The sequence below is a fragment of the Megachile rotundata genome, chromosome 7, assembly GCF_050947335.1.
Source record: "Megachile rotundata isolate GNS110a chromosome 7, iyMegRotu1, whole genome shotgun sequence".
NCBI classification, from domain to species: Eukaryota; Metazoa; Arthropoda; class Insecta; order Hymenoptera; family Megachilidae; genus Megachile; species Megachile rotundata.
In genome coordinates this window covers 12697328-12721794 of record NC_134989.1, presented here as the reverse complement: position 1 = coordinate 12721794, position 24467 = coordinate 12697328, and the positions used below count along the sequence as shown (strand labels likewise).

Below are 24467 nucleotides of genomic sequence, written 5' to 3'. Positions count from 1 at the left end.
TTTCAAAATTATAATTTGACTGTTTGATAAATACAATTTATGAAGATCATAATATTTTACGAGATATTTTGCAATATACACATGTATGTGTACATACATTATGTTTGAAACCTTCCATTTCTTATTTCGCTTCATTAAATTCATTTTTGAAGAATTGCCTTTTAATCCTCCGTTCCGTTTTAAACAAATACTAAAAACAGAGATTGCTTGCACACCACATTGTCAAATAAAATAAATAAGACAAAACATAAAGCATGGTACATTAACAATACATTTTCATGATTTTGCAAGTACTATTGCGTTTGAACGTAGCGTCCCTGTTACGTGTGCAGTTATCTTGCAACGCAATCGTAATCATTGTAATATCTCCATTATATGTAGATACCTGTATCCTTTTTTACCAACATTTTTCAATCAAACCCGAGTGATTGCTCGACTATTTTCGCAAACAGATCTTTCGATCCAACGCAAGATTAAACCATAAACTAGTATCAATATTCTAATCGTCAGATAAGATCGTCTAATAAAGACATTTTCAAGCGTTTATCGACCTATTTTGTTGTTTCGTGATTTATCGAATGATACTCGATGCGATGAAAACCTGCGATGGAAAAATGGTGTCGACGATGACAAAGCCAGCTGTGCGAAAGAAAAAATTGTTGGTGAGAAGCTTGTGATTATACAAACCGTTTAATTATGAGTCAGCTATATCTCGTTAATTACAAATCAGCATGCGAAGGAGAGTTTTACATTGGTGACGCACCATTTGCGTCATTGAAAAGTTTTGATATTAGCGTTGCAGTTATGGTAGGTGGAAATTTGAGAGAGAATATGGGAATTTAGGGATTTAGGGAATTTGAGGATTTAGAGAATTTTGGGAGTTTAGGGATTTAGTGATTTAGAGAATTTGGGGAATTTAGGGAGTTTTGGGAATTTAGAGAATTTGGGAAATTTAGGGAGTTTCGGGAATTTAGTGAATTTAGGGAATTTGAAGAATTTAGAGAATTTGGGGAATTTAGAGGGTTTTGGGAATTTAGGGAATTTAGAGAATTTGGGGATAGGTGGTTTTGGGAATTTAGGGAATTTGGGGATTTTGGGGATAGGTGGTTTTGGGAATTTAGGGAATTTGGGGAATTTAGGAAATTTAGGTGATTTGGGGCACACGAGAAATTAGGGAAAATTGGGGAATTTAGGGAATTAGAGGGTTGGAGATTAGAGGGTTCTGTGGAATTTAGGAATTTAGAGATTTTGGGATTTAGAAATTTAGGGATTTAGAGATTTAGAGAATTTGGGAAATTTAGCGATTTAGGGCTTTAAAAAATTTAGGGAATTTAGGAATTTAGAGAATTTGGACAATTTAGGGATTTAGGGGATTTAGAGAATTTAGGAAATTTAGGTATTTAAAGATTTAAAGAATTTTGAGAATTTGCATGGTTTATGTAATTGGAAAATTTAGGACTTCAAAAGCCGAGGAATTTGGATAATTGCATAATTTTGTATATTTTGGGATTTTGAGGAATTTTGAGGAATTCTATGGATTTTTAGTAATGCACATTTTTGGAATCTCCTTCCCAGAAGATTTGACGAATTTCACTTTCTGGAAGCTAAGGGTTTGACGAATTCCTGCGTTCAATTGTTATTTTGAAAATTCTATTTTCAAAAATAGAAAGTCTCTTTTAACCTATGAATGTTTAAAAGTTTTCGAGCAAGGAAAACTGCATATTACAGCGACCGCAATCCAACGGATCTAACGCGATCTCCGACAGCACAAGATGCGCCATTGTGATTAAAAAGTCTCTGGGAAAACGATACGATCAGCTCCCGTATATTATCCCAATTTCGTAAGGTCCCGGTAGAAAGTAGGAATTGCAACGCGAAACTATCGCAATCTGCGCGAATTGCGGTGCAGCGTATCAGATACTTTCTCTGCAACATTTATCGACGCGGTAGACAAAAGTCAGCGTCGCGTCTTCGGGGAGAGCGCGAGAAGAAATTAGCCGGTCGCCAATGGCGAAGATAATCGACGCGTTCGGTTCAATGCCGTTTGCAGAACATTGAATTCTGCTTTCAGGAGGAAAGGAGAGGGAGTAAGTCTCACCGTCGGTTATATAGCCAGCTACGAGAACTGTTCGTTTCAGTTCTGAACACTTCGGTCAGGATTTGTGCACTGTTGTTTCCCGCCATTTTTCGATGTCCTGAACGACTTTACTTCGACATTTAAAATCGTGAACATTTAAACAGCGGTAAGGAGCAGAAACCGGAAGTATGCTATCAGGGACGTGAAAGTCTACGAGGTGTTCTGAGGATGGTCCTTTGAGTAGCAAGGTTCCAGTAAAAATGTCGCCACAGAAGAAATTTGATGTACCTGTTGATCCGGAGGATGCACAGAAGGATTGTCGAAATGTGGAAACGCGTGTGTCTAAGAACGACAAGGAGGAAAGCATGGACTTAGATTTTGACGAGTTGTTGCCTTATGTTGGTGAATTTGGACTTTACCAGAAGATTCTGTTCTTGCTGATGATACCGTTTGCTTCTTTCGTCGCGTGGGTATACTTCTCGCAGATATTCATCACGATTGTACCGGATGGGTACTGGTGTTTGGTGCCGGAGCTGGAGAACCTCACTGTCGATGAAAGGTGCGTGATTTCTGTTGTAGCGTTTTGTCTTGCAAAGTGGAGAAGATATTTATTTACATATATAATATACATTACATACATTACATGATATATATATTACATACATTACATATGATACATACATTACATACATTACATATGTTACATACATTACATATGATACATACATTACATACATTACATACATTACATACATTACATACATTACATATGTTACATACATTACATACATAACATATATTACACACATGACATACATTGCATTCATTACATACATTACATACACTACATACATTACATACATTACATACATTACATACATTACATACATTGCATTCATTACATACATTACATACATTACATACATTACATACATTACATACATTACATACATTACATACATTACATACATTACATACATTACATACATTACATATATTACACACATGACATACATTGCATACATTACATACATTACACACATAACATACATTACATACACAACATATATTACACACATTACATACATTATGTACATTACATACATTACATACACAACATATATTACACACATTACATACATTATGTACATAACATACGTTACATACATTACATACCTCAACATATATTACATACATTACAGACCTTAACATATATTACATACATTACATACCTTAACATATATTACATACATAACATACATTACATATACAACATACATAGAAGACATAAGTGTCTTACCTGACATACAGTCATTAAATACCTTGGCAAACCTTTCTCATTATTTCGTAACATGAACTTCAATTAAACTTCATATTGTCTACACTCTTTTATCACTTCCATCACTTAGGTTTTGTCTGTTACTGCAAATAACCAGATACGATGGTTACTGAAGACTTGACAGATACTATAGAAACAACTAATAAACACACAAATAACAAATAAGGAAAATAAGTAGTGAAGCGTCTTCTAAACTGACCTAACATTCATTTGGCACAAAACGAGATAAATGTCAGAGTCTACATTTCGATATCTGCCAAGTTTCGTACCTAATAATACATTTGTAATACACTAGAACGACGATATTGATACAGTTCTATTAAACGAGGAAGTGTATCTAAATAGATGCTGTTCAGATATCATCTGAATTTACATATTTCGCTCATCGGAATATGACATAATAATCGTAGACATGTGGAAAGATAACCATTTAATGCGAATACTTGTTAGATCGGCGTGAATCATCGTTTTTCACAATGTTCGGAATCGGAACGGTGCTTATTATCGTGTAATTATCGATAGCTGGTCTAGAAACTTTCCAGTTGCTGGACGATCTTTTCGGGGATTAGAAGTGCTTATTTGCGAATTTATATGGGAATTTGGGGATGTAGGAATTTGGGGGTGTAGGAATTTGGGGGTATGGGAACTTGGAGATGTAGGAATTTGGGGATTTAGGGATTTGGGGATTTGGGAGTGTAAAAATTTAGGGGTGTAGGAATTTGGGGATTTAGGGATTTGGGAGTGTAGGAATTTGGGGATGTGGGAATTTGGGGATATGGGAATTTGGGGATGTGGGAATTTGGGGATGTGGGAATTTGGGGATAAGGGAATTTGGGGATATGGGACTTTGGGGATGTAGGAATTTGGGGATTTGGGGATTTGGGAGTGTAGAAATTTAGGGGTGTAGGAATTTGGGGATATGGGAATTTGGGGATTTAGGGATTTTGGAGTGTAGGAATTTGGGGATGTGGGAATTTGGGGATATGGGAATCTAGGGATGTGAGAATTTGGGGATATGGGAATTTGGGGATATGGGAATTTGGGGACGTAGGAATTTGGGGATTTAGGGATTTAAGAGTGTAGGAATTTGGGGATATGGGAAATTGGGGATGTGGGAATTTGGGGATGTGGGAATTTGGGGATGTGGGAATTTGGGGATGTGGGAATTTGGGGATATGGGAATTTGGGGATATAGAAATTTGGAAATATAGAAATCTAGGGATGTGAGAATTTGGGAATACAGAAATCTGGGGATATAGCAATTTGTGGACATAAGAATTTTGGGATATAGAAATCTGTAAATACAGAAATCTAGGGATATGAGAATTTGCAAACAGAGTAATCTGGTGGCATAGAAAACTGGGAATATAGGAATCTGGCGATATAGGAATCTAGGGACATAGATTTGCAAATACATAGATTTCTACATATACTAATCCACAAAAATAGAGATCCAAATCACAATTAACCATTTGAATCCTCAATTCCGTCTCCTCCTCAGTTCACTCTCCGCCATCTTGAAAGACCGAATATCTCACAAAGAACCACCTTCATTTCGCAATTATTAACAACGATCATTATCTACTTTAAATTGCAAAACACGTGTCGAACGTTGATGACGATCATTCATATCCTCTTTTCTCTCACTGAATGCATTACTAGATGTTCGCAATTCAATTCATTTTTTTGCATTTTCACAGTAACCACTTATGATCGATGATTTCTGTATGACTCATTTTGCTTTTGTTATTTGGCGAAGAAAGGCAGTTGTTTATTTTACCGAACTTCAGTTGTGTACATTATGAAAATTATAAACGCAGCGTGATAAAGTTGACTACTTTACTATGTGTTTGGTGCAGTATACATTTTATGGAAACTTACACAGCGCTTTTGCCAGCACCTTTCAACTCCTTTCTCCGATTGTAAATCTGTAACTTTCATTTATTATGTACATTTCGGCGACAGAACATTATTATGGAAATTGTCAAATAATACAAGTTGTAATTTTCTTTGCAAAGGAACTGTCATATACAATCATCCTTTCGAAGATATAAAGAAGAAGCGTAAAATTGCGAGTATCATAAATCTCGCAAAAATATGCAGTTATCAAAGAGTTAATCTACTGTCAACACGGGAAAAGTTGCATAAACAGATAAAGTTGCTTTTTGCTGTCTGTTGAGAATCCTTATCATTAACTACAGGTTGACGTCGATAAAAACATCCTTGAACCTTGTTTAGTGCGATTCTAGCGGGTACAATGCTTATCGTGCAAACTACCGAAGTTACACTTACGAATTCATATTGTTAAAATGAAATATTTTTTGGTTATGTTATAAGGTATATTTCTAGCTTTTAAGAACTTTATTTAAAATAACTACATGCTTTGAAACTCCAAGGGCTATAATTCCACGTGTTGTAATTCCACGCGTTATAATTCCACGCGTGGTAATTCCACGTGTAATAACTACACGCGTTCTAATTCCACGCATAGTAATTCCACGCGTTGGAATTCCACGCGTAATAGTTCCACGCGTTGGAATTCTAAGCGCTATAATTCCACGCGTGGTAATTCTACGCATTGGAATTCTAAACGCTATAATTTCACGCGTGGTAATTCCACGCGTGGTAATTCCACGCGTGGTAATTCCACGCGTTGGAATTCTAAGCGCTGTAATTCCACGCGTGATAATTCTAAGCGCTATAATTCCATGCATGGTAATTCCATGCGTTGGAATTCTAAGCGCTATAATTCCACGCGTGGTATTTCAACGCGTGGTAATTCCATGCGTTGGAATTCTAAGCGCTATAATTCCACGCGTGGTAATTGCACGCGTTGGAATTCTAAGCGCTATAATTCCACGCGTGGTATTTCTATGTGTGGTAATTCCACGCGTGGTATTTCTATGCGTGGTAATTCCACGCGTTGGAATTCCACGTATTGTAATTCCACGCGTGATAATTCCACGCGTAATAATTCCGCGCGGTAATAATTTCACGCGTAATAACTCCATGCGTTGGAATTCTAAGCGCTATAATTCCACGTGTCGTAATTCCAAGCGTGATAATTCCGTGCGTTCAAATTCCACGCGTTATTCATAAAATTTGTAATTTTCGAAATTATAGATTTTACGAATTTATAGGTCAGTAATTTTGCAAAATAATAATTGACAAATCAGTGGTTTCAATTAGTAATCGAATAACAAGGTAATAATTGATAACAAGATAATAAATAATTTTCAGTAATCTCAGAATCAGTAATTCTATAATTTACAAGCTAATGACACCACACATTAGTAACATACAAACCACTGTTAATACATACAAATAATTTGCAGCCTAGTCATTTCACAAATCAGTAATGTACAAATTAGTGATTTTACCACGCACATTAACTCTTAAACACAATTTCCTTAATAACCACCAGCTAGGCACAAGTAAAAACGCACATAAAATCACAAAACATGCGAACAAACTTCGAATGCCTTTCTCATATCTCCATATGACACAATCAATTTGACACAACAAATTTTGTACCGTGTCATCAATTCATCGAATATTTTTTCTTTCAATTATCGTGTGATATTAACCGAGGTACATTATTCAAGATTACTCCTGCACTCCTTAATTTTACTTAATAATTTAATTTATAAAATAGATTAAAAAAGGGGTTCTCAATAAAATGTATTATAACATAGTTGTATTGCAACAAATTTTTCATTTATTATAAATAGTAACTAAATTAAAATATACATCTTTAACCATTTATCTGTTTATTTCATTTAAATCTTTTATTCTATTATTTATAAGACACAAGAGAAATGTAATGTCGAGCCACACGTGACATATGTATGTAAAGGATTAAAGAAAAAAAAAAAAAAAAAATACTGATCGAATTGAGTAACCTCCTCCTTTTTCGAAGTCGGTAAAAAAAGAATCATATGATTATAATTCAAGTAAAATCATTATACGAAAAATAATTTTAATTTTCAACAAGCATACAGAAGTACATTAGTCCCATTCGAAGTTTCCATGAAACTCTACTCTCCTATCGGACATTCTCCTCGAGAATGGTTTCTCAACGCAAAACCGTTCTTGGATTTCACGATGTATTTCCTATTGAAACCTTCCAGTAGATTGTGCCTGCTTCTGGTCAGACTGTCTCTAAAAAGGCACAGTGTATTAGCGAAAACACGCGGTGACGAAACACTCGGAGGTGTAACTAGATTGCACTTCGGTTACGGTATAAGAATTACAGAGGTAAAGTTACAGCGTTTTATTATTCAAATAACACAATTCCTTGGGTAACGACTGATTAATGTACTCGGAGATTAATAGCCTGCACTGCATGCATAATACTCGAATCGATGTGCTTTTCAATTTATTAACTGTGTTGCAATTCTATGTTCGTGTGTTGCAATTTCGCGCTTATTAATTGGTATAATTGCTCGCGGTGGAATTTTATATGTTGTAATTTCACGTGTTATAATTCCACGCGTGGTATTTTTACGCGTGGTAATTCTACGCGTTGGAATTCTAAGTGTTGGAATTCTAAGCGTTGTAATTCCACGCGTGGTAATTCCATGCGTTGGAATTCTAAGCGCTATAATTCCACGCGTGGTAATTCCATGCGTTGGAATTCTAAGCGCTATAATTCCACGCGTGGTAATTCCACGCATGGTAATTCCATGCGTTGGAATTCTAAGCGCTATAATTCCACGCGTGGTAATTCCATGCGTTGGAATTCTAAGCGCTATAATTCCACGCGTGGTATTTCTACGCGTTGGAATCCTAAGCGTTGTAATTCCACGCGTGGTAATTCCACGCATGGTAATTCCATGCGTTGGAATTCTAAGCGCTATAATTCCACGCGTGATAATTCTACGCGTGGTAATTCCATGCGTTGGAATTCTAAGCGCTACAATTCCACACCTGGTAATTCCATGCGTTGGAATTCTAAGCGTTGTAATTCCACGAATTAAGAATCTAAGCGTAATAATTCTACATGTCAGTATTTCACGCATTACAATTCCACGTAATAGAATTTGAACATTCCCATTTAATGAAGACTCAATAAAATAATAATTAGATGCAAAAATGTTGATCGGCGCATTGTAAAAATTCATTTTGTACCGAAGTTCTTTGTACAGCAGGTGTTGTTTGCTGTTCGAATATTTAGCAGGAAATGCGCAACGTTTCACGTGGAACCTTCGTGAAAATAATGAGAGCGTGAACACGTTGCGTTTAAAAATGACGTTGTGCGCTAACATTTGGTTTGAAATTATTGATTACGTGCGAAGGATATGGTGGAAATGATAGCTATGGGACGCTTGCTCGTTGAAATGCGATAAGAGTAGTATTAATTAGCGCTAAGCGAGTTCTGCCAATGAATGTTTAAGGTACAAACAAAAAATTACGTAAAATTGCATACAAATGCAATTCATATTTTCCAAAATTGTATACATATAAATTGCAGTTTATATTGTTTTTAGATTATATATATAAAGTGCAGCTTATACTAAAAGTTGCATACAAATGCATTTCATATTTTCCAAAATTGTATACATATAAATTGCCATTTACACTGTTTTTAAATTACATATATAAATTGCAATTTACACGAAAACTTGCATATATGCAGTGCATTATATTTAAAAATTGCAAACGTGAAGTGCATCTCATGTTTATTAAAACTGCATAAACTTGTACTTTGCATTTCCTAAAATGTGAAGTATATTTCACACTTGAAGTCCTAAATACGAATTGTATTTCACATCTCTCAAAATCGCACACGCGCAATTGCTCACAGCATTGACCTTCACAACACACACGAAGGTCATTGAAATCAGAAGCATATAAACTACTCTACCTAATCAACGATCTTTTTTACGTGGTTCAAAAATGTTACAAAGGGAACGAAAGAGCTTCTGTTTCTTGGAGTTATCACATTTTTACAAAACCTTGTCACGGTGAGTTCAGGATGAAAAATGCATCGTACGCGTGCATAATGCAATCCATCGTTGCTCGTTCACTCCTCATGCAAAGGTCAGACGATGCACGCGATTAATCGCCACGGTATAAGAACTCGATTTGATAACATCGTTCTGCTGCGAATATTCTTCTTTTTCTCGAACAATTCTTCCGGCAACGTCAATCATCGCGTCACTTTGACAATCACCAAAAATTTTGGCTTATTCATCACGGCAACTGAAATGAGCTGTCGTCATAAAAAACTATTCGACTGAATTAAACAACCAGTATTATTTAACATTTTCGCAAGAAACAAACCGTCGAAGAAATAAAACAGCGTCATTAAAAAAATTGCCTTTAAATATTTTGTTAGAAATGCAACAAATATGTTGCTATTCACTTTTCTTAATTACTATCAGTTTGTATTTTTCGTACAAATGCATTGCGATCTTCCACACGATCTAAATACAGTACACTCTCGTTATATTGCCGGTATACAATATACAACGTGTAGTTCGTCACACGAGCAGAGTTTTTCAGAAACGATAAGACTTGTCATAAAATTAATTTCAATAACTGCAACTTTGTTTCGTAATGGTTGAACTTACGGCAATATAACGAGAGTCTACTATAAAAACTAGTAGACTAGTTAGTCGATAACTGAAGTCGACCTTGAAAGTCAATATAAAAGTTATTAAAGCAAAATGAAATGTAACTCTTTACATATCTTTTTTTCTAGATTATCACTGGCTATACCGTTCGGTAGTAATGGTTATTCGAAATGTAGTATGTACGATGTAAATTACACGGAGATCTTGTTAAATGGAGGCCGCTCACCGGATCCAACCTGGCCAACTAAATCCTGTCAGCACGGTTGGGAATTCAATTACACCGACGTCCCTTACGCCTCCGTAGCGAGCGAGGTTCGTTTTATAAATTATTTATCGCGTGGCTCGTGTGTGGATCGTTAATCAACTTCTTATCAATTAAAAGCTAAATATGTGCAGCTTTGCGTAATGGACCGGGAGGTGATATAGTGGACATTTGGGTATATGGGTAGTTGGGGTGTTCGGGGAATTAGGGATATGGAGATTTGAGGATTTTGGGGATTTTGGGAATTTTAGGAATTTTGGGGATGTTGGGAATTTTGGAAATTTTGGAAATTTTAGGGAGGTTGGAGAATTAGAGATTTGGAGGATTTGGGGAATTGGGGATTTGGATGAGGCAGAGATTTTGAGAGTTTGAGGAATTAGAGATTTGGAGATTTGAGGAGTTTGGGGAATTTGGAGATTTGGGGACTTGAGGATTTGGGGATTTGAGGAGCTAGAAGTTTGATAATTTGGAAATTTGCAAATTTGGATATTTGAGAATTTGGGGATTTGGGGAGTTGGACATTTGGAAATTTGGAAATTTGAGAGTTTGGGATTTGAGGAGTTGGACATTTGGAAATTTGGAAATTTGAGAGTTTGGGATTTGAGGAGTTGGACATTTGGAAGTTTGGGGATTTGAGGAATTGGACATTTGGAAATTTGGATATTTGAGAATTTGGGGATTCGAGGAGTTGGACATTTGGAAATTTGGAAATTTGATAATTTGGAAATTTGCAAATTTGGATATTTGGAAGTTTGGGGATTTGACGAGTTGGAAATTTGCAAATTTGAAAATTTGAGAATTTGGGGATTCGAGGAGTTGAACATTTGGAAATTTGGATATCTGAGAATTTGGGGATTCGAAGAGTTGAACATTTGGAAATTTGGAAATCTGAGAATTTGGGGATTCGAAGAGTTGAACATTTGGAAATTTGGAAATTTGAGAGTTTGGAGATTCGAGGAGTAGGCCATTTAGAAATTTGTCTATTTGAGAATTTGGGCCTGTAGAAATCACTAAATTTGAAATGTTATAATTTCACGAGTTCCCACTCTGAAGATTTATAAATTGTGAAATTGTGAAATTTGAAATTTGTAAATTTAACGATTTGGAAATTTGCAAATTTAGAAACTTGAAACCCTCTTGAAAATTCTCAAAATCTATCTCCTCATCAAAGAACCCCTTTAAAGTGATTCTTTGTTGCAGTTAGGATGGGTATGCGAGTACGATTCGTTGCCAACCATAGCCCAAAGCATCTTCTTCATCGGCGCCATCTTCGGAGGATTGATCTTTGGATGGATAGCCGATCAATATGGCAGAATACCTGCATTGATCGGCGCAAATCTTACAGGATTTGTAGCAGGAGTTGCTACTGCATTTAGTAATAACTTTTGGCAATTCACATTATGCCGTTTCTTTGTTGGATTCGCTTTCGACAATTGCTTCACCATGATGTACATATTAGGTAACTATCTTTTAACTCTTTTGCTTCTTTCATTTTTGTTAATTTATAAAAACACATTCTTTCAGTGTCAAGATTTTTGTGTTACAAATTTCTTATTTTTCTTGGTAGTATTTTTAAAAAATGTGTATGGCATGTGCATGATTTTTTAGTTACTTTGAAGGGGGATGTTAGGTACCTGTCTTCCTGACGGCCATTTTGTTTACGTTAGTATTTGTTTTGAACTTTCATGTTCTAAAATTACAAAATATATAGAATTATCAAATTTAATAATTTAACAAAAAATACGTACAAGGTGTACATATTTTTTTACTACTTTTGATTATGTAACAAGAAGTATATATAGGGTGTGCATTATTTTTTTGCTACTTTTGATAATTTGACAGAAAGTGTATAGAAGCTGTGCATGATTCATGAACTACTTTTAATGATTTAATGACAAGTATATTATATAGGGTGTGCATTATTTTTCAACCATTTTTGATAATTTAACAAAAAGTATATATAGGGTGTGCATTATTTTTCAATTAGCTTTAATAATTTAACTAAAAGTATATTATACAGGGTGTGCATGATTTTTCAACCACTTTTGATAATTTAACAAAAAGTATATATAGGGGTGTGCATTATTTTTCAACCACTTCTGATAATGTAATAAAAAGTATATATAGGGGAGTGCATTATTTTTCAACCACTTTTAATAATTTAACAAAAAGTATATATAGGGTGTGCATGATTATTCAACCACTTCTGATAATGTAATAAAAAGTATATCATATAGGATGTGCATTATTTTTCAACCACTTTTAATAATTTAACAAAAAGTATATATAGGGTGTGCATGATTATTCAACCACTTCTGATAATGTAATAAAAAGTATATCATATAGGGTGTGCATTATTTTTCAACCACTTTTGATAATTTAACAAAAAGTATATGTAGGGTGTCCATGATTTTTCAACCACTTTTGATAATTCAAAAAAAAAGTTCACTTTCACTTTCAAATAACAGTTCCACAGTCTCTTTCCAAATACAACTATCACTCGAAATAATCAACAAATGCCTCTCACCAAACTATCAAGATCACCTTGACTTTCTATCTAAATGACTCACAGTATTTATAATTTCGTGCACAAAAATTGTCCTAATTCCTTTCATACCTGACATCAAAAGGAGTTCAATGTCTCACAACCGCACTCAATTGATCTTGAATTTAGAAAATCGAACTGCATGGTAAATTTTCATTTATCCCACACGTTGTGTTATGTGATTACATCAAAATTGCGATGTTGATCTTTGCCGACCCCCATGATAGTGAACGTGTTAAACAGGACATTCTATTCGTTCAACGACACGTTGTTGCGTGTTTTCTTTATTATAGTGGTTGTCGAGCCGACAGCATTCCTGTCGTGAAAATCGAGTCAACCGTGACTTAAGTCAACCGTGAGTTGAGTCGAGGTTGGAAAAATTCACGGCGGACCCAAGTTACTGCATTGTTCAAAACTAGGCCAAGTTGACCAGATTCGTGCACCGGTACTGTGATCTTGTTTCCCAATTGCGAAGGTCTTTGTCGTTCTACAGTATGGTCTATAGCATGGCCAAACCTTACAGATTTATTTGTAGTATTTGATGTACTTCTGATGGAGGTGCTGTAGAATGAAAGTGAAGGAGAAAAGTGAAAATTGGAGACTTGTGGACGTGTAGACGGAGATAGAGTTGGATATTTATAGACTTGAAGATTTATAGACTTGGAGACTTTTAGACTTGTAGATTTTTAGACTTGCAGACTTGTAGACTTGGAGATTTATAGACTTGTAGACTTGTAGACTTGTAGACTTGGAGATTTATAGACTTGGAGATTTGTAGACTTGTAGACTTGGACATTTATAGATTTGTAGACTTTTAGACTTGTAGACTTTTAGACTTGTAGACTTGTAGACTTTTAGACTTGTAGACTTTTAGACTTGTAGACTTGTAAACTTGTAGACTTGTAGACTTGTAGACTTGTAGACTTTTAGACTTGTAGACTTGTAGACTTGTAGACTTGTAGACTTATAGACTTTTAGACTTGTAGACTTTTAGATTTGTAGACTTGGAGATTTGTAGACTTTTAAACTTGTAGACTTTTAGACTTGTAGACCTCCAAATCCCAAAATCTCCAAATTTCCAAAGCCTCACAACCCCAAATCTCTGAATTCCTAAATTTCACAAATCTCCGAAGTTCTAAGTCCATAAATACCTAAATCTGCACATCTCCAAAACCCTAAATCCCTAATTTCCCAAATCTCTAAATTTTCAAATCCCTAAGTTCCTAAATCCCCCAATTCCCCAAATTTCCAAATCCCCAAATGTCCGAATCTCCAAGTCCCCAAATCCCTAAATCCCTAAATCTCTAAATCTCCAAATCCCCAAATCCCCAAATCCCCAAATCCCCAAATCCCCAAATTCCCAAATTCCCAAATTTCCGAATCTCCATATACCTAAATCCCTAAATCTCTAAATCCCCAAATCCCTAAATTCCTAAATCCCCAAATCCCCAAATCCCTAAATCCCCATGCCCCCATGTCCCCAAATCCCCAAATCCCCAAATTTCCAAATCCGCAAATCCCTAAATTTCTGAATCTCCAAATCTCCAAATCCCTAAATCCCCAAATTCCCAAATCCCTAAATCCCCAAATTCTCAAATCCCAAAATCCCTAAATCCCCAAATCCCCAAATCCTCCAATCCCCAAATCCTCCAATCCCCAAATCCCCAAATTCTCAAATCCCAAAATCCCTAAATCCCCAAATCCTCCAATCCCCAAATCCTCCAATCCCCAAATCCCCAAATTCTCAAATCCCAAAATCCCTAAATCCCCAAATCCTCCAATCCCCAAATCCCTAATCCCCCAACCCTCTAAATCTATAAATCCCCAAATCTATAAATCTCCAAAACCCCAAATCCCTAGTCCCCCAAATCTCCAAATCCCTAAATCCCCCAAATTCCCAAATCTCCAAATCTCCAAATCTACAAATCTCCAAAACCCCAAATCCCCCAAATCCAACCCCTACAAAACGAATCAACTATACAAAGTCTCTTCCGTTTAAAAACCGAACGATTTATGATTGCGTGTCACGAATTATAAGAGAAAAAAGGAAGTGGACGTTAATTCGTTTCAAAATGGTTGTCAAGGACCCAGCATTTAACGCGTGTCCAACGATCAAACGCCTGTTGAACACGCAACGAGCAGACAAGATCGTAATTACATACATATTATTATTATTCCCGATACTGTTGTCTTATCGGTGTATCATGGCCATCGTTGCAGACGACGAGAAATTATCTCCTATCCGTGATGAACGATAGAAATACTTTAGTGAAAAGTGATTGCTTCGAAGTTGAAGGCAATAAACCTTGATTCAACGAGTGATGAAACGAACTGAGAAAATGTTTCCCGTTTTCTCTTTGCAGCAAATGTTTTGCAACCATTTTTGCTGGACACGATGACTGCAAAAACGTGTACTTTAAAACAAATTATTAATTCTTTATTTTTTGGATTAAACTCTTTTTATGGTATTTGAGGATTGTTGTAGTTATTGCGAGGTTGTAGTTTTGCAAGAAAGCGATGAATGCAGTTTTGTAAGAAATTATTAATTCTTTATTTTTAAGGTTAATCTCATTTTAAGAAATGTGAAGATTGCTGTAGTTATTGCAAGGTTGTTGTAGTTTTGTAAGAAAGTGATGAATGTAGTTCTGTAACAAATTATTAGTCCAATTAGTACTTATTTTAGTACAGTTATTGAATTTTTAAACCTACAAGGAACTCACGTATCCGTGAACAGCCATTTGCAATTTCAAAAATAAATCAGTCACCTGCAAAGGTGTTAACAATAAAGTTACAGCGACGGTAGAACGTTTCCACAGATTTCTATCTGTCCGTGGCTATTAAACACGTGCACCCGGTGCATTAAATATATGGTCAAGAATCTGTCGCTCTGTTTCAGCCACAGAATGCAGCGACAAGAACGTGGAAATGTTACAATGCATACTCGAGGAACATTTACAAATTTGAGCGTTTAGCGGAGACTCGGGAATTGTTCACGGAGATCTGCGACGTTCTGAAATATTTTGTTTTTCTTTCGCGTTGCTAATTTTCTTTCGTGAGGCAGAGGCGTCGGAACTTGCTGTTAATTATCGTGTTCGTGAAATTACTGTAGCTGTGAAGTGTAATTTATTTTTAAGTCTTGTGTTCTTTTGTTTTAGCAAAACTTCTGAATTTTCAGCATTTTTTAACTTTAATATTTTTTAATATTAAGTTTGTAATATGTAGTTTTAGAGTTTTTAACGAGGAGATGTATTTCGTTTTTAAAATTATTTCTAAGATACACAGTTTATTTTATATTAATAATATATGAATTTTTTTTATTTTCAACTGGGAGATGTATTTTGAAATAATTTTTTGTTCTTAAACTTTTATCTAAACTACACAGTTTAAGTGCAATAATATACACAATTTTTAATTTCCACTTAAAAAATATATTTAGAAATAATTTTTCGTACTTGAATTTGTCCCAAGATTTTCAATGATATTTAATACACAAAATCGAAATAAATTCAACTAATTAAGAAACGTCAGCGTAACGCCAATTACCCGATTATGCAACGGTTGTTCAACTGGAAATAGTTGATATGTGGAAATCCATTGCCAACGAATTACGTCTATTCGTGCATGTCGGGAAATAGGAGCAATTGCGTTTAATGAAGAGACAACGTTACTCATTTAACAGAGCTTCTTTTTCTTTTTTTCTACTAATCAGCAATCACCCTTAATTAGCTGTAAGTGCAGGCTTAACTACGATCGTTGGTTGCTTCTCCAAATTGCGTTACTTCACTCATGCTTCGAATTAACGAAATTATCTTGTTGGAATTATAGAAAGTGCACCGAAACTGTTTGATAAATACTTATCAATTTTACACAATATTTTGATATATACATTATTTCATAAAATATTTTTATACAATTTTTATGAATTTTTTAGTGTGAGACTTCTCGTATTAATTTTTCTTTATTTAGTAATTTTTTATTTAATTTTTTAATTCGTTCTTCAGATATTAATTTTGTTCTTATTCGATTTTTAATTTATTCTTCTTTTATTAAATTATTTTTATTAATTCTTTTATTTTATTCTCCGGCTATTCATTTTATTCTTATTTATTTTTCAATTCATTCTTCGTCTATTAATTTTTCTAATCAGTTCTTTATTCATTCTTTAATTTATTCTTCATCTACTAATTTTTTTATTAACTCTTTATATATTTATTCTGTAATTCATTCTTCATATATTAATTTTCTGACAAATTCTTCGTCTATTAATTATCTGACAAATTCTTCGTTTATTAATTTTTGAATTAATTTTTCTCCATTTCAGTATTAGAGTACGTGGGACCAAAATGGCGGACCTTCGTCGCAAACATGTCGATCGCCATATTCTTCACGTTCGCCGCCTGCATTCTTCCTTGGATCGCCTACTATTTGGCCGATTGGAGAATGACCTGCATCGCCACATCTGTTCCTCTCGTTTTATCAGTAGCAGCACCGTGGTTGATCCCAGAGAGTGCTCGATGGTTAGTCAGCCAGGGACAAATAGATAGAGCCATCAACATCCTCAACAAATTCGAAAAAATGAACGGCACTAAAGTGCCTGACAACGTCTACAAACGCTTTCGGGTAAATAAGCTCAATTTATACAATATACTTAAAGTATCTTATGTTTCTCTTCGCATAATGCAAGACATTAAGGAATGGCTGTACAATGCATAGAACTAGTTGTTAATTCTTTGAAATTTTACCTGGAGATTGATAACTAGTTTAATTCTAGAACTAATTAATTAAGAATTAATTAATAAAGTTAATCATTAATAGACTAACTGTGTCAATTAGTTGTTTATTTTATTTATTTTATAATTTGTAATTACTGATATTAAAATGTATGTAACATGTGAGTATACATGTACATGTGTGTGTGTGTGTGTTACAACATATGTGATGTATATGAAATACATCACATGAACAATATTTGCTTGTTTATAATAAAATATTTATAGCCAATCTATAAACAATATTTGCTTTATTAAGAAAGTCATAATGATCAGATTAATGAAATTGAATTTCTGATACAATAGGACACCTGTGAGAGGATATGCAAGGAAGAGGAAGCGGACAAAACCTACTCTGTGTTCGATCTATTCAGAAGTCCACGATTGAGAAGAATTACTATTCTGTTCATCGTCATGTGGTACATATTATTATATTATTTATTTATAAATCAATTACAAATTGCAAAACAAAAGATTAATTAATAAAATTCGTATAAAGAAAAGAAAAGAAAAGTACACTCACATATAACAAAGTACTCTTCTACTTTTCTCTATATTTTATTACACTGACAGTTTATACTTTGATTTCATAAAAAATTCTTTCATTATCATAAATGAATGATAACATAAATGAATGATCCACATTACGTTATTTATCTAAAAATTTCTCCACGTGTCCTTACACGAACAAATTCCTCTTTCATATCAAGTTATAACATTCTTCATCCACAAACAATGTAATCCTCATAAACAAAGCGTGACTTCTGATCGTATAAAATTTCTTTGTGTACCCAGGATGGCGATTTCTTTGGTGTTCGACGGTCACGTACGAAACGTCGATAACTTAGGTTTGAACGTGTTCATGACTTTTACCATCGCAGCAGCCACCGAGCTTCCTGCAGATACTTTCCTCACGATTGTCCTTGATCGATGGGGTCGAAGATGGCTGGCTTGTGGATCTCTCGTTATTTCTGGAATTTTCAGTATTTGGGCTTCTACTGTTTCCAACAGTTAGTAGTTTTTATCTTCTTGTTGGTGGAGAATGAAATTTTCAGACGAATATGAATTTCAAATTTATGATAGATTGAATTCTTGTATTTTTAGATTTGTAAGGTCAAATTGTTCAGGAGATAGAGCTTCAAATTTTAAATTTCAAAATTTGTAAATTTCTGAATCTCCTAACTTTTCAAAATCCTAAAACAAAATTTTACAAGTTTTAAATTCTCAAATTTAAAAATTGCTAAATAACTAAATTTACACTTTCTGAATCTCAAAATTTCCAAATTCCTAAATCCTCAAATTTGCACTTTTGAAATTCCTAAATCCCCAAATTCTCACTTTTCAAATTCCCAAATCCCCAAATTCTCACTCTCCCAATCCCAAAATTCCCAAATTTCCAAATCTCCAAATTCTCATTTTTCCAAATCCTTAAATTCCCAAATTTCCAAATCCCTAAATTCTCATTTTTCCAAATCCCAAAATTTCCAAATTCCTAAATCCCCAAATTCTCACTCTTCAAATTCCAAAATTTCAAAATTCTCACTCTACCAATCCCAAAATTCCCAAATTTCCAAATCCCCAAATTCTCATTTTTCCAAATCCCTAAATTCCCAAATTTCCAAATCCCCAAATTCTCACTTTCCAAATCCCAAAATTTCCAAATTCCTAAATCCCCAAATTCTCACTCTTCAAATTCCAAAATTTCCAAATTCCTAAATCCCCAAATTCTCACTCTTCAAATTCCAAAATTTCAAAATTCTCACTCTACCAATCCCAAAATTCCCAAATTTCCAAATCCCCAAATTCTCATTTTTCCAAATCCCTAAATTCCCAAATTTCCAAATCCCCAAATTCTCACTTTCCAAATCCCAAAATTTCCAAATTCCTAAATCCCCAAATTCTCACTCTTCAAATTCCAAAATTTCCAAATTCCTAAATCCCCAAATTCTCACTCTTCAAATTCAAAAATTTCAAAATTCCCAAATCCCCAAATTCTCACTCTTTAAATTCCAAAATTTCAAAATTCCCAAATCTCCAAATTCCCACTCTCCCAATCCCAAAATTCCCAAATTTCCAAATCCCCAAATTCTCATTTTTCCAAATCCCTAAATTCCCAAATTTGCAAATCCCCAAATTCTCACTTTCCAAATCCCAAAATTTCAAAATTCCCAAATCCCCAAATTCTCACTTTCCCAATCCCTAAACCCTCAAATTTCCAAATCCCCAAATTTTCACTCACTCAATTCCTAAATCCCCAAATTCCCTCATCCCCAAATTTCAAAATATCCAAATCCAAATCTCCAAAAATTTCTCAAGCCCCAAATTCTCAAACTTCCAAATTCCCTCATCCCCCAACTTCCAAAATTCTCTCATCCCCAAATCCCCAATTCTCCATCTTCCAAATTTCCACGTCCTCTACCCACTCATCCCTAACCTCATCTCCCAACCAAACTACTCATCACACATTCACGCACTCAAAAATAAATAATTAATACTAAAAATCATCTCCTTCTTTTGCAGATATATACATGGCGACCCTGGCAATCCTAGGTCGTTTCTGGATAAACATTTCCTACAACATCGGCCTTCAATACGCAGCCGAAGTGTTGCCAACAGTAGTTAGAGCTCAGGGTGTTGCCCTGATCCACATAATGGGATACGTAGCAAGTATTCTGGCGCCCTTCGTGGTGTATCTCGACGTCGTGTCATCGATTCTACCGCTTATGGTGTTGGGTATCCTTGGTATACTGAGTGGATTTATCACTTTGTTTCTACCTGAAACGCTGGACAAGGATTTACCTCAAACCCTTCAGGATGGGGAGAACTTTGGGAAGGATCAGAAACTGTGGGATGCTCCTTGCATCAGCAAGTAAGATAACAATTAATTGGAACTGGAAAAGTTGTATGAAATTTCATTGATTAGGGTAGAAGTTAGGTATAAATTGAGAGATAGGAAAAGTTAGATAGTTAGGTGATTTAATAGTAAACCTATATGCTTTTTATTTTCAATTAAAAATGAATAAACAAGTGACTAAACATAAAATGGTGCATTCGTTAATTGTTTACTTTGATGAAAATCAACAAAGATATGAAGAAAAGTATTTTAACAAAATGTGTAACAAACTTGTGGAACTTATTTGACTGTTTTGATAGGTTTGTTAAGTTAGATAAAAATGAATGAACCAAGGTAGGTAAAATTATGCAGAAATTAATTCAGACAAAAATTAGTTGACTCAAATAGTAAATATTATACAAAATTTATTTACAGATATTTATCTTATGAATTAAATACAGATAAGAGTGAAATAAAAATTAGGTTGAGACAGGAGAAGTTAGATGAAAATTACTTGACTCAGATACAAGAAAAATTAAATAAAAGTTAATTGACTCAAGTGCAAAAAGTATTTTGAGATAAGAAAAGTTACATAAAACTCGGATAAGAAAAGTGAGATAAAAGTTGATTCAGCTAGTTACATAAAAATTAATTGATATAAGATAAAATAAATTACAGGAATGTTAATCTATTTGTAAAAGGATAATTTTCGAACTTGAAGAAAATTCTATAGTTGAAGTTTGAATTGTACAGCGAGGTCTTTAAGTTGAAATGAAATAGAAATAAGTCTTTCAAGTTGAAATTAATTAATTTTGTAATTTCAGGAAACACGAAGATGAAGAGGTCCCACCAGCCATATTCAGATCCATATCTCGAGACAGCGTGAGGAACTCGATGAGAGCCTCCCTTCGTGGTGAACCCTTGAGGAGCAGCATGATACGAAGATCCAGCGTGAGATCGAGGAAAAACGGAAATTCGGTCGTCGAGGTGGAGAAATTCTAGCGAACTTCTGTAAAATCTGTCGAGTTGATCTCGGTCGTAGGATCCTCATAGTTTTTCAAACAAGGGTTGTGTCAGCGTTCGCCAGTTATTTGTTATACGATTGTTATTTACTTGTCCAAATTTGTCTTGAAGACAAAAGGGTAGAGGTACCAAAGTGTCAAACTGTAAAATTTGAGAATCTACAAAATCTCAAGTTCTTAAATTCTTAAATAGAATTCTAAAGTGCCTGGGTCTCCATGTACCAAACTTCTGAAAGTCTAAATCCTCAAAACCTGAAATCCTAAGTCTTCAAATCATCAAATTCCTGAAATGTCCAAATCTCAAGCCCCTAAGTCTCCATATTCCTGAATTTTTAAACCCCTTAATCTCTAAATGGCAAATATCTAAATTTTCCAAACTTCAAACCCCTAAATCCTCAACTCTCCAAATTCTATAACCTCTAGGACTTCAAATGCTAACTTTGGACAATGTCAACCTTCTAAATTCCCAAATTCCCTCATTCTGACCTCCCTAGATCAAAGTGCATCTGCCCAAGTTAAATTTGAACTTCACAAAGTTCCAAAACTGTAAAGTTAAAAAATGTTGTAATAAATAATAAATAATAGTTTAACTGCAGAAATTGAAATAATTTGTCGAACGCTGGCGATACTCCATGATTTGTGTACATATGTACCTATAAAAATGCCTAGATCGAAGCTAAAGTCACTGTAAGAGCCTCGAACATGGCGTTCGAGGAAGCGGTGCTACTGACATTTATTTCACCGTGTAACACTCTTAAGCAACTAGTAATAAGATCGTTGGATTTCCTCTGAAAAATCTTTCCAACACCTGTTTTCTATCGACTCGAATAATCGATATTATGAATAGGGATGAGGATCATCTTCTTACTGGTATAAATTGACGATGTATTCGTCTACGTTTCTGTTTTCATATGTATATATTTTAATAGTGTCTCGTGGATCATTGATAAAATGATTCGAACCCTTTCGTTGCTGATAGTGTACATGTGTATACTATACATATACTATTATGTTCTAGAGTTCAAATACACTATTATTTTTGTAATTGTTCAGATTTATGAAAATATCATTTTTTGATTTTGCAGAGAAAATTTGATAGAGTATGATAAGTTTGCTGTATATTATGTTCGTATGCACGCGTGATAATTCCACGCGTGGTAATTCTACGCGGTCTAATTTTACGCGTGATAACTCCACACGTTGTAATTCCACGCGTTATAATTCCATGCGTAATAATTCCACGCGTTGGAATTCTAAGCGCTATAATTTCACGCGTAGTAATTCTACGCGTGGTAATTCCACGCGTTGGAATTCTAAGCGCTATAATTTCACGCGTGGTAATTCTACGCGTGGTAATTCCACGCGTTGGAATTCTAAGCGCTATAATTCCACGCGTGGTAATTCTACGCGTGGTAATTCCACGCCTGGTATTTCTAAGCGTTATAATTTCACGCGTGGTATTTCTACGCGTGGTAATTCCACGCGTTGGAATTCTAAGCGCTATAATTCCACGCGTGGTAATTCTACGCGTGGTAATTCCATGCGTTGGAATTCTAAGCGCTATAATTCCACGCGTGGTAATTCTACGCGTGGTAATTCCATGCGTTGGAATTCTAAGCGCTATAATTCCACGCGTGGTAATTCTACGCGTGGTAATTCCACGCGTTGGAATTCTAAGCGCTCTAATTCCACGCGTGGTAATTCTACGCGTGGTAATTCCATGCGTTGGAATTCTAAGCGCTATAATTCCACGCGTGGTTATTCTACGCGTGGTAATTCCATGCGTTGGAATTCTAAACGCTATAATTCAACGTGTGTTAATTCTACGCGTGGTAATTCCATGCGTTGGAATTCTAAGCGCTATAATTCCACGCGTGGTAATTCTACGCGTGGTAATTCCACGCGTTGGAATTGTAAGCGCTATAATTCTACGCGTGGTAATTCCATACGTTGGAATTGTAAGCGCTGTAATTCCACGCGTTGTAATTCCACGCGTTGGAGTTCTAAGCATTGTAATTTCACGCGTTGGAATTCTAAATCGGCGACGTATGGTACATGTTTAAAATTCAAGACCTACAAGTTTCCACTTATGTCTTGTCAAACTATTTTTAAGTTTTTAAAAAATTCAGCTATTCTGAATGAAAGCATGAAAGTACTCTTATGTATTCGCAGTATTACATTGTACAGGATGTTAGCAAATCTTTTACTCGAAAGTAACTATCAAATTCCCTGTAACTCTTTTGCAGTATTTGAAGTAAATTTCTGTAATTTAGTACCTGTATTTGATGATGAAGAAAATTAAATTTTGACTGTGAATGTAAATAATTTATCTGAGCAGTATTATTCCAAATCAGTACTTCATTGAATTATTCCAAAGGAAGTTATAATTTTAAAAAGAAATGATGTGTAATAACTACTGTAAAATTATTAATATAATTTTTAATACAATTTCTGTAAAATTATTTAGAATATCATGTATCATTTTTAATACCACCGTTGACAGATAGTGTTAAGGTAATCGTAAGAATTTTCAATAAATTATATATACTACCAAGTTTACGTAACGTTCATTTATCAAACCTGTCGTCCATCTTTCAACCTGCGATCTCCCAAAGATTTCGCTAAAATATCAAACTATTTGTTTAGCTGATGAAAAAGAAACAGAGGTCTCCGTTTCGCAACATGTTTTCCCTTCTCCAAGAAACATTTCCATTGAGTAGTTGACAATGCATTAATTAATCTCGATGGGTACTAGATCCAAGAATAACATTCATACGCTCAATGTTAAGTTCAACAGACTGGAGTTCATGACCTTTATTGAGTGTTATCTTTATGACCAATTAATATTACCGTAACGCAATCGAAAGCTCGGATACGTGTCTTCGCCACGAAAAACCGATCGTTTCTATTCGTAGTTTCATTTTTAATGATTAGGTGTGTGTGTGTGTATTAGCATTAATATCGGATCAATACTGTTATAAATATGTAACGAAGGGGAATCTAATTAGTCTATTCGAGACTATTAATTGGACCACATGTGTA

General features: G+C 34.7%; 1 protein-coding gene across 1 annotated transcript; it reads left to right on the top strand.

The window, feature by feature from the left end:
* The first annotated feature begins 2024 nt into the window (after positions 1-2024).
* Positions 2025-23697, top strand: LOC100878339 (organic cation transporter protein). Its single transcript, XM_003703882.3, has 8 exons — positions 2025-2636; positions 10123-10306; positions 11457-11715; positions 17123-17421; positions 17877-17989; positions 18366-18580; positions 20091-20439; positions 21228-23697. Exons 1-8 carry the CDS (start codon positions 2338-2340, stop codon positions 21403-21405), a joined length of 1896 nt encoding a protein of 631 aa, XP_003703930.1. The 5' UTR covers positions 2025-2337; the 3' UTR covers positions 21406-23697.
* The last annotated feature ends 770 nt before the right edge of the window (positions 23698-24467 follow it).

Bases quoted from the DNA above. Each gene is read 5' to 3' on its own strand.
- LOC100878339 (XM_003703882.3), top strand. From the start codon at position 2,338: ATGTCGCCACAGAAGAAATTTGATGTACCTGTTGATCCGGAGGATGCA. The intron at 17,422-17,876 runs GTAAATAAGCTC...CTGATACAATAG, and splicing joins ACGTCTACAAACGCTTTCGG to GACACCTGTGAGAGGATATG. The intron at 17,990-18,365 runs GTACATATTATT...TTGTGTACCCAG, and splicing joins ATTCTGTTCATCGTCATGTG to GATGGCGATTTCTTTGGTGT.